The 16911-nt window shown below is 37.0% G+C and overlaps 1 protein-coding gene across 1 annotated transcript; it reads right to left on the bottom strand.

The window, feature by feature from the left end:
* Nucleotides 1–544: 544 nt before the first annotated feature.
* Nucleotides 545–16512, bottom strand: LOC143172274 (activated RNA polymerase II transcriptional coactivator p15). The gene is made up of 5 exons (XM_076361497.1): nt 16466–16512; nt 14476–14548; nt 12648–12767; nt 6554–6662; nt 545–4101 (listed from the first exon to the last, which is right to left on the bottom strand). Exons 2-5 carry the CDS (start codon nt 14545–14547, stop codon nt 4022–4024), a joined length of 381 nt encoding a protein of 126 aa, XP_076217612.1. The 5' UTR covers nt 14548; nt 16466–16512; the 3' UTR covers nt 545–4021.
* Between the last annotated feature and the right edge of the window lie 399 nt (nt 16513–16911).

Raw genomic sequence — 16911 nt, 5'->3', positions numbered from 1 at the left:
AACTAATCAAAATTACTTAAAGAAAAAAAATCTGTTTGGTTCAAGGCTACAATCAGTTAATCCACTCCCTACAGTTCAGTCACAGCAAGCATGTGAAAACCAAATATCCTTCCTAAAGAAGCCTACACTAATCTAACTACCACCAGTAATAAATAAGTGGGTGAGAAGCTTTTTTCTATCTAATCTATGGTTACATTTATTGTCAGATCAAAAAGAAATTCCACTCAAAAGATAATCAGCCATTTTCTTAACAGTTAGCAACTTATCAGGCACCTTCCTTCTGTTTGGTGTTTGAAAGTGTGTTTATATCTGCTGCTTCCATATTCACATGACACTTGTTCTTCTGTCATAATGAAAAAATTCTATCCCTCTGGGCTAACACAAGCAACCACCCACCCGCAAACACGGACCAAGTATAAGATGATTAAGTTTTCAAATTTCTAAATTACAACAGTTGCAAGAAACAAGTTGTTATGAAAACAGCTATTTAAGAAAAAGAAATAAGGTTTAGTGCAGCTAAATTTCTATTAAGAATAACACCACGTCAACAGAAGTCTTCATTTATTTCCAAGTGTTCAAATTGTTATTACACATATGCCATTTAACTACTTTTTATTTGAACATTAAGATAATTACAGTTGGAGGGCGCATATTTCCAGTGGCCTCTCTGCAGTAGATACCACCAGAACAAAACATTCCACATGGCTAACAATATGACATTTGAGTTACCAGAATTACAATCATCAATTTTTTTGCTAACAGATCACATAAGGAAATGCTCCAGTTATGTACTACTTTAAAAAATATCAAACTTAGTACTGCATTTGTTTAACTTCAATATGAACATCTCTACATAAGAGCAACATGGTACACGACAGTTTGATTTAGCACACATACAATACTTTGGCAGCTCCGTGATGTATTTTTTCCTCCTAAGCTCCATAGTAGGTTTAATTTATAAATTGAATTATAATTTATAAAACATATTGCTAATATGCCCAGCATAAATGTCAAGAATCAAATGCATCTTTCTTTTGCCACTTCAATGGGAAAGGGAGCAGTGTTTTTGTCTCATATTACACAGTCTTTTCATACGTGCACAATTTTCTTCCATGGACACTTCTACATGTACCCTAACTACCATTTTGTCTGCAAGAAAATAATCTTTATACAAAAAAAAAAAATCTGAATTTTATTCTCAAATTAGAAAGACTACAGCCATAAACAATTACATGACAAATCACTACCAACTATTTATTTCAAAATAACACTGAATGTGTCAAATTTTTATCCAGTAACCAGCACATCAGTCATCTGAGGTGCAATTAATTCCCTCACAATTAAACACATCCCATTTTGAGTTCATTTGTGAAACTGACTAGTTCTTTAGTTACCTTTTTTGTAGAACAGTCATGCAGACTTTAAGACTGGCTCAGGTAAAATATATGATATTTTATCATTATTACAGATAGAAATATAACTGGCAGATGGAAAACTATTTTTAAACACACAAGCTAAGTAAAATCAAACTGCCCCAAGTTTTCTCAAGTAAAATGGGATAAACATCTCTAGTAATTATCACCACAAATTCAGCAAGGGTATTATCTATAAGAGGAACTAATAGTTCTTGGTTAACAAATACTAATTTCTTTGAACATCTCTACTATCAGTTTCCACAAGAGAACTAATCACTATATTAAAACTTTTTCACTTACTCCCCCAAAATGAATGAATTTAATTCTCCACCTTCCTGAACACAGTTATATTGTACTCCGATACACAACTGCCATCCAATGACCTACCACCACAGTAGTCTAAGTGAGGACAATGTTCCCTCTATTATGATAATCATGCACTTTAAAGTAGCCACATAAAAGTTTTGAGGTAAAATGGGTGAAATCTGGTTGCAAAATTTCAGATTTAAAGAAAAAAAAAACATGTATACATACCGCAAATAAAAAAAAACACCTAGAATCTGTTGATAGTCATCTGAAGCAATTTATTTCATTCACTCATCTATGAAATTTTAGCAGATTTTTCATATTTATTCTATTTGGTCCAAATACCCCTACACACCATTGAGTCACTCAAAAAAGAATGTTGTGCCCAAAAATGCAGCTGCTACCACAAAACATCTCTTCACCCTTTTATTCACCCTCAAGCAGTTCTTAAAAACTCAGATTTCCTGAGCTATACAAAAACAGATCTTAACTTTATTTGAAATATGTCAACAATGGATAAGTTAAAAAGCAGGTGGAGGTATCTGACATAATATTTTAATTAAATAATATATATTTAATTTGATGAAGTCACCCTTCCTCACCCATTTGTATTGAATTATAAACTTTGCAGCACAGGAATGGTCTGTGTATGGCACTTAGCAGAACAGGACTTCCATGCATGTCTGCAATATAAACAATTATATTAACATATTCCAAAACTAAACAAATAGTAAATCCTGTTTATGTATACAAAATTTTAAGAATACATTAAATTTAACATCAAATGGGAAAACTACAGCCGAACCAATAAGTTGTACATTCGCTACATAGTCTTGAAATGTCAATTTTCATGAAGTTGTTTCATCTTCTTCCTTCGATTAACTGAATTAAGTCAGAAAATAAACTCTTCTCCAATTCCGCTAACATACATTTCTTCACTGTAGTTATTATGTGTCAGCTAACTTTAATCTTTCACCATTAACTTCTGTACCAGCATGCCCTTATCTCTCCAAGTTCTACTCAAACATCATATTCTCCCTTCTTCATTCCACAGTTTGTGACACCTACCAAGAAGCCCTTCAACTGGGGCAGCATCTAGTCTAATAGAGCTTCCACTGGACAGAAGCTTCTCTTACCAGAATAGTACACTGGTAGACAAGTGAAGTTCACTAGTCATGATCCACTATGTACCAGCACTCCATTGTAAGCGCTAAGTATCTTCTGTACAAAAGATAAAAGTTGTGCACATGTAAGCCACACAAGGCAAGCCAAGTTAAATGGTTTGGGCAGGCAGTGTGGACAGGGCAGAAGCATGATAGCCAGACATTTTGGCTGAAGCAATTTTAACCCTGTTTGACTGTTTAACCTGTGTTACAGCCTAGTTTAAGCATCATTGTTTACACAATACTCTCAAATGAACAAAAGCCCTACAAAGACAGGTTAACTGTTCTTTTCTATAGAATAACTAGTCAGTATGTGTTCAAGAATGAATTTAATGCAAAGCTTAAAAAGGGTACCTAACTAATAACCACATTTGGAGCTTTTAAATACTATCTTACTCTGAGGTATATGTCTATTACTGTAAAAGTTTATGCATCACATTCCAAAATCTAGGGTCCAAGAATAAAGGCTAATTGTATTTTCTAAGTCAAGCAAGCTATAGAAAAACAGGAAGAAATAGTGTGTGGCTTGTGTTCAAGTGTTATTGTTTAGCATAACACTCCATGCAAGTAATGCAAAAAAGTCTATATACTCTGGACTGTTTACATCTGAATAAATATGGTAAATTAGCAAATACAGTATTTAAAATTATCTACAAAAATGTGTTTTACCAGGTATTCACTGTTTGTATCAAGTCTTAAAGCAGAAAGCTGTCAGGGCAATAACAAAGAGTATGAAATAAAAGGAAAAAAATTAAATGAAGACATTTTAAGAAATTCCCTCAGAAAACAAATTCATATTAACAGTTAACTAAACTGAAACTAAAACAAAGACTAAAACTATTAGGTGGCCTTATCAGCAAACACCTTCAATCAAAAGGCCATAAACAACTATGCTTTACATATTATTTGATTTATTTTATACCATGAGGTGAAAGCAACACATTTCCTTTTAGTAAAGTATATACAGATAACCTCACTCAGAATACACTTTTAATGCACGTTAAAAAAGTATCCATCTTACAAATAATTTTGCAATCCAAATGTACAATAGCTTGGAAAACAATATTTTAGAAAACAAAAGCCAATGTAAAAAGACCACTTAACTAAAATGATAAAGGTTTCTGTATGGCTCTGTATTTACAGTTTTCTTACTGCATCATCAATATCAGAAATCTGTTCCTTCAGCTGGTTCCACTGTTCTGGATTTAAAGAAATACCTGAAATGCATTAAAAATAAACACTTAGGACAAAAAGAAAATTGTAGTGCAGGATCTTGCATAATTACTATCAAGGCTGGTTTCATACACAAAGTCTATGTCACAACTATTAATGCTTAAGCTACCTCAAGTGTAACAACCATCTCGGTTACAAAGTTAAACTACTCATTTGGACCACTTCAGTTTAACTTTAGACCTTAGCTTATCTCTGGACAATTTTAACTTACGATGAAAACGAGTGCAGTATAACACTTGTGAAGGAATTTGTTAGGCTAAACACAGGAAGTAAAATACAGCTCTGGCCTTGATAGAAGGCAGCACAAAAGAAATGTAGGAAATCAATCGTATTCCTGTTGGCTCCTAAAAGCCATACCTCTGTGGACTGAACTTCTATGCGCTTTTAAATTACCATAATTCTGGGGTTTTTTCCTCCCATTTCTTAAAGCACTATGAATAACATATACTATAAGTAACATTTTGGAGAGACTCTATTCCACTCCCGAGCACTCACAAACCAACATGGAAGTTATTTTTTCACTTCAAGTTCACTATATCTTCTAGTGACATTCAATCAATAATTATTCAGTGCCCCACAACCCATCTCCTCAGTTCTAAATTTGTACTTCCTCAAGTTCAAGTCCAGGCACGTTTCCTTTGTGCTTTAGCCTCCTCATTCTTCCCCTAAAATCTCTATGCCAACTCTACGCAAGTACAGACTCACAGGCCTACCTCTCATACTCTCTCCAGCAAGGCTCTTCTACTATTTACCCCCACTCTCCCCCCTCAGTGATCAGGCTTCCTTCATTGCTTTCTCCCTGTAGGTGGAGCAGGACCTGAAAACAGGTGAAATTTTGAATTCCATTTTTGGGGCTCATCACCTTTTTTTTTTCTTCTACCATCACTGTCTTATCAGAGCACCACTTATCAGAGCAGTGAGCAGTCTGCACGGAGCTATTCTAAGCAGTTTTCCACCAGTCTTTAGAGGGCAAGTTTCTTTTGAAAACAGTTAGGCCAAGTATGCTAACCATTATTAGGGGACCAAACGTCATCAAGATGCCCCTAAACAGCATATCAGATAAACTGCATGCAGTTTAGACCTGCTGTTGGAAACAATCTGACACAACAATTCTAAACTGTTGGGGTTTCCCCCCCCATATTTTATTACACAATTTCAACTGTTCATACTATTTTTAGGATAGCTAGATAAGGGGCTCATAAATGCATAAGAACATTAGACTCACATACTGTATCAGATTATTATTAATTTTATCCTAATAAAATTCAGATCCTTTTGCCACATTGATAAACATTTCTATCTACATCATGTAATTTTTGTCACTTGGCATACCCATCAAGTTTCATTGTAGTTTACCGCTCAAACTGCATATACTTTTGATTTCCACCTCAAAACACAGCAGTTTAAAGTCCTTAGAAGTTGGAGTAATCTTTTTTTGTTAAGTAGCAGCAACACATCCAAACCAAGAAATTTTCCTATACAATACCAGTATACCTGTTCATACAAACCTATTCTCAGTGATTATTTAAGAGCTGTTGAAAACATTTCTCAAGCTTTCGAAATGTCTATTTGCTCCTGGACACACTAGGAGAATGTAACAAACCTTATGCTGATTCTACATTAAATGTCTTCAATCTCCAGGACAGGATGTTTCATACTTACCTCTTTCCTTGGCACAATGTGAAAAATGATTAAAAGTAAGCTTTTCTAACAGAAGCAACGTGACATTAAGGAAAGCACTACTACTGCAACTATCCTCACATCCCCATCTTGCATGTAGCAGAATTCTGAAAATGGTTCAGTGAAGGCATGCCATAAAAAGTAGGTATGGGAGTAGCAATTAAAAGTACAACAGCTTATGCTGTGTTGCAGATTAGAAGCACAGTACCAAAACTTGAACACTTGAGGTATTTTCACCTGAACTAAAGTCTTGAAATATTTTTTACAAAACTAGTAGTAACATTAAATATTTTAATTATTTTAATCTAAAGTTTGATAGAAATTTAAGATCATCATTGTTTTAAAGAAATTAACATCTTATTACAAATGAATAACTTCAATCTTTTCAGTGACTTCTGAAATAAGAAATCCAATTGTAATAAAAGCAAGAAATGAAGTTGATTAAGTTAATCAATAGGAAAATGTATGGCTATATATATAACTCCCATACCAAATTTGCTTGTATTTGATGTCTTGTTTTCCATAAATCATGGGGGATCCATTTAGGAAAACAGACTCAGGCCAATGAAACCACTTTGGTTTTGTTTATGATCTACAGATAAAACTAATCATTTGTTAAAATATAAATTATAAAAAAGTAGAAATATTACTCTAAAAATACCATGTACTAACAAAGTATAAAAATCTGATACACAAAGTTCTCCAGCAAACTGCAGACAGTGTTTTAATACAAAATAACATGAAGCAGAACAATACCTTTTCTGCCAGGCTTCATTTCACCTTCTTGATCCATCCAATATTCTCTAATATCAATTAAGACTTTCCCTTTAAAGTCACGAACACTGACATACCTCATTTTGCCAATCTGTCAAAACACATATAAGGATATCTTTTAGATATTTTACATGTTACAGCATTCACTTTTCCCAGCAGTATCAGACTTGGACACATGACATTGCACACTGCAGCTTATTTTAGACACCAGAGAAACAACTAGATCAAGAGCTTAATCCAGAGTAGTCAGTAGGCAAATAAGTAATGACAATATAAATGAATGAATGACTTAAAACCAGTTGAGTGCTCAATGCAAAAGTGGCTCTCCTAGAATAAAAATACCTATATTCTTAACAAGCTTAACTCTTACAAAACCCACTAATTTACTGTTTTCCAAAATAAAATTTTGCCTCTATTATAACCATCTTTGTTAGTAGCAGTTGTAAACAAAGCTAAATTTTAGTCCATTCCATATGTACAGAAATCAAATTAGATATTCACATGAGATAAGCACGATTTCTAGGGGGGGGTTGGTTTTTTTTGTTTGTTTTGGTTTTTTTTAAATACATATGGAAACAAAAGTAAGCCACCAACTGTCCCATGCCTGCTCCCAAGTCCTCATGGCACTTCATTGGAACTGTGGTTAAAAGACTATCGCACTGTACCAGATGTTCTAAAAAAAGCATCCAAATCCTTTAAGTTTACCATCATGTAGCACAGTATGAAGTGACTTTCGGATTTCATAATTTCACAACACAGTGGCTTAACTGAATTATGAGGGCTTCTTTTTTCTTAGGACAAGAAAAAAAAGGGGGGGGGGAGGAAGGGAAAAGAGACAACAGGCATACTGACAACTACACATTACACTACATATTTAGGCTTTATCAAATTTTTCCAAATTTGATGATAAAAATATTCATTCACATAAATTCAAAGTATAATATGAATTCGAGAATCAGAAATCAGATAATAAAAACATAATCAAATACAATTCATGTAAGAAATTCTTAGTATTCTGCATGCACCTTCTGGATGCACTTTAGAATGTGTTCTTTCTTCATAAAGTAAGCAATTTTAAAAATAGAATATTCCTCCCTGATAAAACATTAGTTTTAGTTTTCAACTTCCTTAATTTATGCATCTTGCACTTTGACATAATTTAACGGGGGGCCAAACACATCTTACTAGCATTAAGTCTGACCAGAAAGCATGAACAACTCTCCAATCAACTAAAATCATCCACAGATGTTTAAGTCATAAAAGCTGTTATTTCACAAAATATATATAAACAAGTATGCTTTATGTTTGCTTAAAGTAATTTTTCTTCTTATGCAGATCATGCTAAATTAACTCTAAAATTTATTTTAACACAATTGGGACATCTTTAGATACCATAAGCCTGAAGCAGTTGTTTTCCTACTTCAAAGCATCCTTTAAAATGAACAAGTTTATAAGATAGTATTTTGTGATTGATTTATTAAATACTTTCACAGTACTACAAATTTAACATTCAAAAATAAGGTATGATGTCACGGTAGCTGAATTTTCACACCGAACTTGGTACCATGCCCAAGTCCATCAGCACTGCTGGCAAAGGACATCCTAAATAGCCTACATGAACAACATTTCTTGGTTTTATCCTATAACGTTTCAGTGACTTTTAAGGTCACCTCTAAAACCAGCTTCAAATAGTAGTACTCCACAATATCTTTTTTTTCCAGGTCTATCAAAGAATATTAGTGCATTGCCAAGTAATTCCAGATTTGCTCTAAGAAATAAAATCTGATACAATATAGCAGATTATAGCTGCAAATATAGTAAAAGGGTTTAGGATTTGACTATTAAAGATAAGACCACGTCTTAATTCAACTACAGTAAGGCGAGGGGCAATAATACAAAGTACACATTTACTCAGTCAGTAAGTCTACCTTAAATGTAAACGGTTCCATATGAAAATGCTGAAATTAAGTTAGGTTTTATGCCACTGTCTAGATTTCAGCTGAACGCTCACATTAAATTTCGAATGTTTAGTTGAACTCTATGCAAAACAGTTGCCACTGCTAAAAGCTTTAAATAGGCTTCTAAAGTATAGTTTAAAAACCTCAACCAAAATCTAGATTTATTTAAGTAAATTGATATTTCTTGAAGTTCAGTTACCTGCAATTCCGGCATTGAGTCATTTCTGAACAATTCTTTGTTCATGCAGCAGCTGATAGTCCTAGAATAATTTCACTGATCTAAGACACCTTTGTATCTCTGTAACCACATTAGTGTTCCAAGGGCTGTATTGATTTATAGCAGGGTAGTTACTGCAGTTCAACCTTCATAGACAAGTTCATATGCTTTTTATTAGTATATCTAAGGAGCTGTGATATTTATTCTATTGAATTAAATAAATCAGAAGACATTAAAAACACTATTTCCAGGTTTCCGTTTCTTAGAATAAAATGCACTGAACTGTGTCTAGGCTTCTTTCACAGCTATGCAACTGACTTCCTGTATGAGTTTAAGCAACCACCTTCTTCATCATTTTTCTTCCTATTTCCAGTTTGCCTTGATTAAACTGTATACGTGCTGTGAAAGTAGAAACAGCAAAAAAAGCATCCTTCTTTCTTAGCTGATAACTGTATGTATAGCATTAGAAGAAGCACAATAAGCCAATATAAACTCCTAGAATAGAGAGTCCTGTAAACAGCTGAGATCTGCAACACAGCAAATTGGTTTAGCACATTGATTGTGAAATGCATCGGTGACCACCTAAGTTTCAGAATTAATCACCTTCCAGAGCATCACAAGCATATTTATCTACTTTCAGGAGCCCATGATAGGTAAAGACATTACACTGGGAAACTGAAGAACTTATTTCTCACAAGTCAAAAAGCAAATTCGACCTAAAAAAAAAAAAATATGGGGGGGAGGGACAACAGGCAAACTACTTTTGAAGTAACAATTTCTGTGAAATGCCTCATCACATCATGTGGTTCCGCTCTGGATAGTTATTAATACTGTAGCCTGACAGCATTAACAAACCTTATCCAAATCAGGCATAGGTAGATGACAGGATTTGTCAAACTAACCAAAGCACATGATGTAGAACTCGCATTGGCTCAAAGCCACAGACAGGAATCTAATGTATCAACACTAAACCCTTCCACATTAACATGAATAATGCTTGTCCTTAGGGCCTCTAGTAATACATCACAAATGGAAGCAAGATAAATTTCTGCGCCCCAACTGCACCCAAATCCTTTAACAAATTCCAAAGTATACTAGGCTACCTATAAAACCTAAAAAGGCCAAGACACGTAAATAAAATACACTTGGTCTCTTATACTGAATTAATTCCCTTCTACTTACAATTATTCTATTCTTCATAATTAGTTTCAAGAATACCATTACACCAACATTAGTTTCAAACAAAAATAATAAAACGTAGATCTTTATGAAAATGCTGAATCTTCTGAATACAGCAGTCACAATGAGCTCAATATTAAGGGAAGCTGTATACTTTAAGAACACAGCCCGAAGGTGTAGAAGAGCAAACCACCAAGTTTAACATCATTTGCTGCCACTCCCACACACAATATAGATGCCACAGAACTTCTGACTATCCTATGAATACTTTACAGCCTGATTTCCATCAATTGAAGCCACACTTGTAAGTTATACTGCAGAGTCACTTGCACAGAGATCATTTTACTACCATGGGGAAGCAGAAAGGAGAGTTTCTAGTACTAGTAGTCCTAGAACAAACAAAACCATACCTAAAAATTAACACACGACTAGATCTTCTAGCATGCTCTCCTGTGTAGGGGGGAGAGAAGGGAAGTATCCTCAGACCTACAGTGCTATTTCTACACTGAAACAGTTGCATCTTAGTTAACGCACGTAAGCTGATGTAGCATGATAAAAAATAACAGTGCTTCACATAACACAATAAGCAATCTAAAAAAACTTTTGTTGTTGAGTAACTAAAAGGCAGGCAGAGACTAAGGAACACTGATGGTTTAGGTCAAGGTAATATTGAAATATTTTTTCTATATTTTACTCAACACTGGAAGAATCCTGCTCTTATCGGACTAATGAGTCCTCTACTGTCTGTTTTTAGTAACTTATTATCTTAGGTCAAAAAGGTTAAAAGAAATCAGAGCACACAAATACTTTTGCTTTTATTTGAAAGAGGAGTTTTTTCAGTGTTTTTTTTTTTCTCTCTCTCTCTCATCGGGAGAGCATAAAAAATTTTAACTGTTTCCCCAAGGCTGGAATTTCTGAACCTATTACAAACATACCATAAAACCCATACGTAGTTTTTTTTGAGTTCTAACTGCAGTTCACCTCATTAGGTGTAGAAGATACTATCTCATTTTTCCTACATGGATCAAAGCATACCCCAACAGAACTAAAAATATTATATTCTTCCTTTGATGGGAAAGTCAAGGCATTGATGCGCAGTGTCTTAAATTGAAGCTCTCCCTCCAATTATACATGAAGAGGAAAGTGAGAATTGATACATTAAAAATAACTGACCTGTATTAGAGTATCAGTTAAGCAGGTAGGTCTTCTCTCTAGAAAAGTTTTGTTTTTTTTTTTTTTTGCCATATTACTTTGCACAGCTACAGCCCAAAACCATTTGTGTTGGTTTTGGCTGGGATAGAGTTAATTTTCTTCATAGTAGCTAGTATGGGGCTACGTTTTGGGTTTGTGCTGAAAACAGTGTTGATAATACAGGGATGGTTTTGTTATTGCTGAGCAGTGCTTACACAGAGTCAAGGCCTTTTCTGCTTCTCACACCACCCCACCAGCGAGTAGGCTGGGGTGCACAAGAAGCTGGGAGGGGACACAGCTGGGACAGCTGACCCCAACTGGCCAAAGGGATATTCCATACCATGTGACATCATGCTCAGCAATAAAAGCTGGGGGAAGAAGGAGGAAGGGGGGGACATTCGGAGTGATGGCGTTTGTCTTCCCAAGTAACCCATCATGCATGATGGAGCCCTGCTTTCCTGGAGATGGCTGAACACCTGCCTGCCAATGGGAAGTAGTGAATGAATTCCTTGTTTTGCTTTGCTTGCGTGTGCAGCTTTTGCTTTACCTATTAAACTGTTTTTATCTCAACCCACGAGTTTTCTCACTTTCACCCTTCTGATTCTGTCCCCCATCTCACTGTGGGGGGGGAGTGAGCGAGCGGCTGTGTGGTGCTTAGTTGCCGGCTGGAGTTAAACCACGACACCATTTCTTTTGCCTTACTCAGTGTTGGGACCATCTTATTAGGCACCTCTCCCATACCCTTTCACAAACTTAAGAATCAAAGTCTCTAAGAATTTAAGTTCCTTTCCTATCCCCTGCCCCTTTCAAGCCAGCTAGTCACAGACATTTAATTAGTCTTGATCCGCACCCCTAAAACAGGTAATTCTGAGCTATGTATATTCTTGCACAGCTTTCAGCATACATTGCTACTGCCTTGGCTAACCCCAGGAACTGCAATACCCTGAATTCACAAATGCTTCTTGCTACTGAAAAATGTACATTCATCCCATCTTAAAAATAAGGACAATGTCAAAAATTACAATCTTTTTGGATGTTCACTGAGAAAAGTCTGCATCATAAAGGAACAAGCAAAACTTATTCCAAGACACTGTCTTATAAGACAGAAGCCAAGTTGCCCTTGACCTAGTTAAATAGGAATGAAGAGTCCATACTTTGGTTTCCAAGAACCTTTCTTTCAAGAGTCCTGATTAAAAAACATTTCCATGTAGAGACTGTCCTGATCTAATATTTACAGTATACTCATGAAAGCGCTGTATTTACAGACAAAATGACTACCCAGAGAGTTACCACAGGCAAAGACATGAGGGTTAGAATCAATTGCCATAACTCATTCTTTTACTCTGATGAAACCTGACAACACTTTTTCTGAGTCTCTCATCTGCATGCTAGCATCGTAATCCCCTTTGGCCAAGGCTTCAGGAGACCAAGCACTATGCTATCAAGATATTCAGATTGCCTCATAAAATTTATACTGAATATGATGTAAATAGTTACCTTAACCAGGCTCTAAGAGAGTCATCAATTTTACCTGAAACATATTCTCATCTCTGTTACTGCTTTGCTTAGAAGAAGCTGCACCTTTTGAACTTTCACCAGTCTTTTGTTTCTTTACAGGCTTTTCTGGAGCTGCTTGCTTTTTCCGCTTTGCCTTGGAGCAAGAAAAAAAAAAAGAAAAAGAAGAAATGCATGAACCACAACTCATTTTATAAGTTACAAAAAAGTTTATGTTAGAGGTCACAAGCTACTACTACGCAATATACGTTATCACCTTCCTTCTGTGAAGGCAGGAATCCAATACTGTACATTTAGACTGGAATTAAAAAAAAAAAATCTTCAAATGAGCCTAATTCTGTTCCCAGTGAAGTTTACCATAATATTTTGGCTTTAAAGATAATTGAATTAGATCAAAATACATTTCAAAAAGCCTACTCTTTTTGCGCAGTAATATTGCCAGTTCAGTAGTTTTAATTAAAATTTTAAAGTCTAATGAAAGTTTCGCCTTCCTTTCCATTGAGTGCAATGAAAAATGCAGGACAGCTAACAACTCTTCTAAAAAAGAAAAAAATAATAGATGAGATAATGAAGAAAGGATCTGGAAATCAAATCCAACAGAGGAAATTTTTTTTTTTTTAAATTGAAGTCCAATCTCTGTCCATAGCACAATAAATTAAACATGTTTTTAAAACATCCGGATGATATCACCTGTAAATCAGATTACTTTGCTAGCAGATGCTACAAAGTTACTATTTCTACTAATGGTTATATAGTAATCATGCCTGCCCCAAGGAAAGAGTAATATAAAGATACCAAAAATTAGCCTCACCTGCTAGAATCATATTGCAGATAATCTCTTTTAAAGACAAACAGTTCCAACAAATATGGGATGTTGTCATAGAAAGAAAAACCTTACTGCCCACTGAAGCAGACTGTTAGACTATGTCTTTTCAGGAATACATTTCCCTAACAACAACAAAAATCACCTGACCATTTTCTCTTATATTAAGATTTGACAAAACACCTAATTTGCTAAGTGCAACCAAGTCACATTTGAACCAATTCAGTAAAGCAGACCAAGTCTCTTCACATACCGCACTAAAAGACCTGATGTCTGCATTACCACCTAGCATTTCTTAAAAAGATAAATTCACTGTTGTATTCAGTTTTTGTTTGTAATGACTGGTACATCTATACAAACTTATAAATTAAATAACTATTAAAAATAAATGAGAACACTAAATTTATACATTTAGAACAGTTAATGTTAAAATTATCAACTCAAAGACATTCAGGTTGGCTCAGCTTTTAAGTGAGAAACTAGCAGATGGTATTACAGTAAATGTAAGAATCTGAAACAGAGAAAAAGAACATGCAAACAAGATAAGTAAGTGGCACATGGATGACGTTTTTGTTTTGGACTTGCAAGTAACCCAGATACCAAAATAAAGGGGGGCGGGGGGGGTGTCCTCAAAATTAGTCCAAATTCTTGCCACCAGGGGCAGCTTATATAGAAGCCTTCTATCACTTGCCACAAAGCAGCAAAGAATTCCAGGAAGCTTGTGGCTAGATATACCATACAGAAAATCCTGAAGAAAGCAAAATGCAACTTCAGAAAAAAGTTTACTGCAAAGCAAAAAGCATCCACCCAAACCCTAATCTTGGGGGGTTTGGGGGGTGGGTTTTGTTTTCTTGTTGTTGTTTTAGGGTTGGGAAGGGTGTTTTGGGTTGTTTTTTTTTAAGTGTCTGATAAATCATACGGAATGACATGCATTTTGTGACATAATGCTCACCTAATTCCTTAACCCCAGCCTGAAATATAAGAGTTAATATAGTAGTTATAAACTGCATATAATGTTCACCTTTTTGTCAACTTCACTATCTGAATCACTGGCAGATGAGCTTGAAGACACAAGTTCCTTTGACTTAGGCATTCTAGGAAGAGAAAGATAACATGAGAACACTTTACAATGAATACATCCCATTATGGCTAGAAAGCCATCTTCAAACCCACTTGTAAAGGCTCATCTTATTCAAAACCCTCCTGAAGACTTTCCTGCCTTTTCATATAAGCTTTAATACACATTGTAGATGTGATCTCAAACACCCTTCCCTCTTATATCTCTTCTTTTTGCTGCAACTGCCTTAAATGCAGTGTTTTAGATTCTGAACTGTTTACAAAAGAACAATTTTTCACCAGTTTCATATACCCCCGGGTATGGTAGGAACCATCATGTAAAAAATACAATACAATACTGTCCTCCAGTTGAATTCTCAATATTACATTCATAAATATAAATGATTAAGGTCCCAGCATTATCTATATTCTTACATGGGCATTTTTCCTAGTTGAATTTGCAAGCAACAGCTGCATAATCGTCATACACGAAGCTAAAGTTCCCATCAATAATACAAAAGTCTGAAAATGAAAAAAAACTTAGTGAACTACAGTATTGCAATTAATATTTCCACTGCAGCTTTACCACATCAGTCACTAGAGTCTATTCATTTACCAGACAAGCAGACATTCAACTTTCCTTGAATGCATGCTGCCAGGTGTGCTTCTACATCTCTCTAGTATGCAAACATGTGGTTAGATATAGTAGCTGAACATCTTGCCTGCTACTAGAAACTCTTTGTAACAAATAAATAGCTCATTTGTTCTTTCAGAATAAAAAGAAGCATCACAGAGAAAAACTGTATAAAATAAACTACAACTAGGAAAGGCTAATAAAAGATTAAAGAAGCATATCTCAGGAAAGAAAAAGGAATAGCAGCGTTTTTAAACTGGCAATGAAATAAACCATGTGCAAAGAAAAAAGACAGAGTCTGAATAATGCTAATGGATCAATGTGGTTCTAAAGTAGGGCAAATTCTGTTGTAATAGTTTGAAGCACAACGATGGAAGCTGTAACACTGAAAATGAAACAGGGTATGGGAAGCACACATAAGCCACGCTGCAGAATGGAGGCAGAGGAGAGCTGGAATGAGACAATGCAAAAATAAGCGCAGCGATGACATGAAATCAGGAAGTCGAACAAGAAAAGTCTGATGCGCGGGGGGCGGGGGCACCAGCAGAGAATAACCCCAGAGACCGCATCAGGATGAGGGAGTAACAATATGGAGGAAGGTGGGGGCGGAAACTGGAGAAAAAAAATGGGGGTGGTGGGTGCCCCTCGGGAGAAGCTGGCAGGCAGAGCGTGAGGAGACACCGAAGGGTAGAGCGAAGGTAGAACGAGACGGGCCAAGCGAGGACAAGAGAAAGGAAGATGAGAAAGACAAGCGAGTACGAGCTAAGAACACCAGGTAGGCGGATCCCAGCCGCCATTTTCCTCCCCTCTTCCTCTTTTCTACGGCTCGTGTTGCCCCCCCCAGGGGAAAGGAGCGAGGGCCCGATAGGGGGGCGCGGGCAAGGACGCCCAGGTCCTCCCGGGTCACTGTGGCAGCAAGAGGGGTGCAGGTTACCGGCGGCGAAGGAGAGAAAAGGCAACACACACAAAAAAAAAAAAAAAGGGGGGGGTCGGGGGTCGTCAGCGTGCAGGGTCAGATCTCAGCGTGGGGGAAACAGAGCCGGGTGGTTCCCCACCACCATTTTCTCCCTCACTCAAATCCTCTTTGCCCCCCCAACATGGCAGCAGCTCCTCCTCCCGCCCTAGGCCCACTCCACGGCGAGACATTCCTCCCGCAGGGCACAGCGGACACTCGAGGAAAAGGGGAAGCCTCGCCACACGGTTGCCCAGCGCGCCTCTCCTGCGCCGGCCGGGAGGTGCCAAGCCCCCGACAGCCGAGAACGAGGGGTAAGGAAAATGGCAGCAGCCCCAACGGGACATGAGGAAAAACCCCAACACTCACGTCCTACTCCGCGCACAGCTTCTCTACACCACGACAGAAACAGAAGTGACGCATCGCGGAATCCCCGCCCTTGCCCTGCACCACGTGGGAGAGGCGGGGGGAGGTGTTTAAAGGGGACGCGTCCCTTTGTTACTCGTTCCCACTTCCCTCACCAGGGCAGCAGCAAAAAATGTCTCCCACGGGGCTAGTCCCCACATCGACTGCTTCACGCCAACCGAGGGAGGCTTGTAGAACTGACAGCAGGGCTCTGTCCGCCCCCGCAGCCCAGCCTCGAGCCAGGCCCCGTCGGGGCTGCAGCCCCGCTAAAGGGAGATGCCGCTGAGGCCGGGCCTTCACCAGCTGCCTGCCCTCTGCTGAGAGGCTGTGAGAGGGGGCCGGGAAGAGTGCCCTTAATACCTAAAAGGAACCCTTAAAAAAGTAAATCTGTAAATCGTTGTGTTCTTTTG

The sequence above is a fragment of the Aptenodytes patagonicus genome, chromosome W, assembly GCF_965638725.1.
Source record: "Aptenodytes patagonicus chromosome W, bAptPat1.pri.cur, whole genome shotgun sequence".
NCBI lineage: Eukaryota > Metazoa > Chordata > Aves > Sphenisciformes > Spheniscidae > Aptenodytes > Aptenodytes patagonicus.
This window is presented reverse-complemented; position numbering and strand designations above follow the sequence as displayed.

Excerpts from the sequence above, each read along its gene's own strand:
- LOC143172274 (XM_076361497.1), bottom strand. The coding sequence starts at position 14,547 with ATGCCTAAGTCAAAGGAACTTGTGTCTTCAAGCTCATCTGCCAGTGAT. Across the intron at positions 6,663-12,647 it reads GAGATGAGAATATGTTTCAG|ATTGGCAAAATGAGGTATGT; the intron begins GTAAAATTGATG and ends GTGTTTTGACAG. Across the intron at positions 4,102-6,553 it reads AATGAAGCCTGGCAGAAAAG|GTATTTCTTTAAATCCAGAA; the intron begins GTATTGTTCTGC and ends AATGCATTTCAG.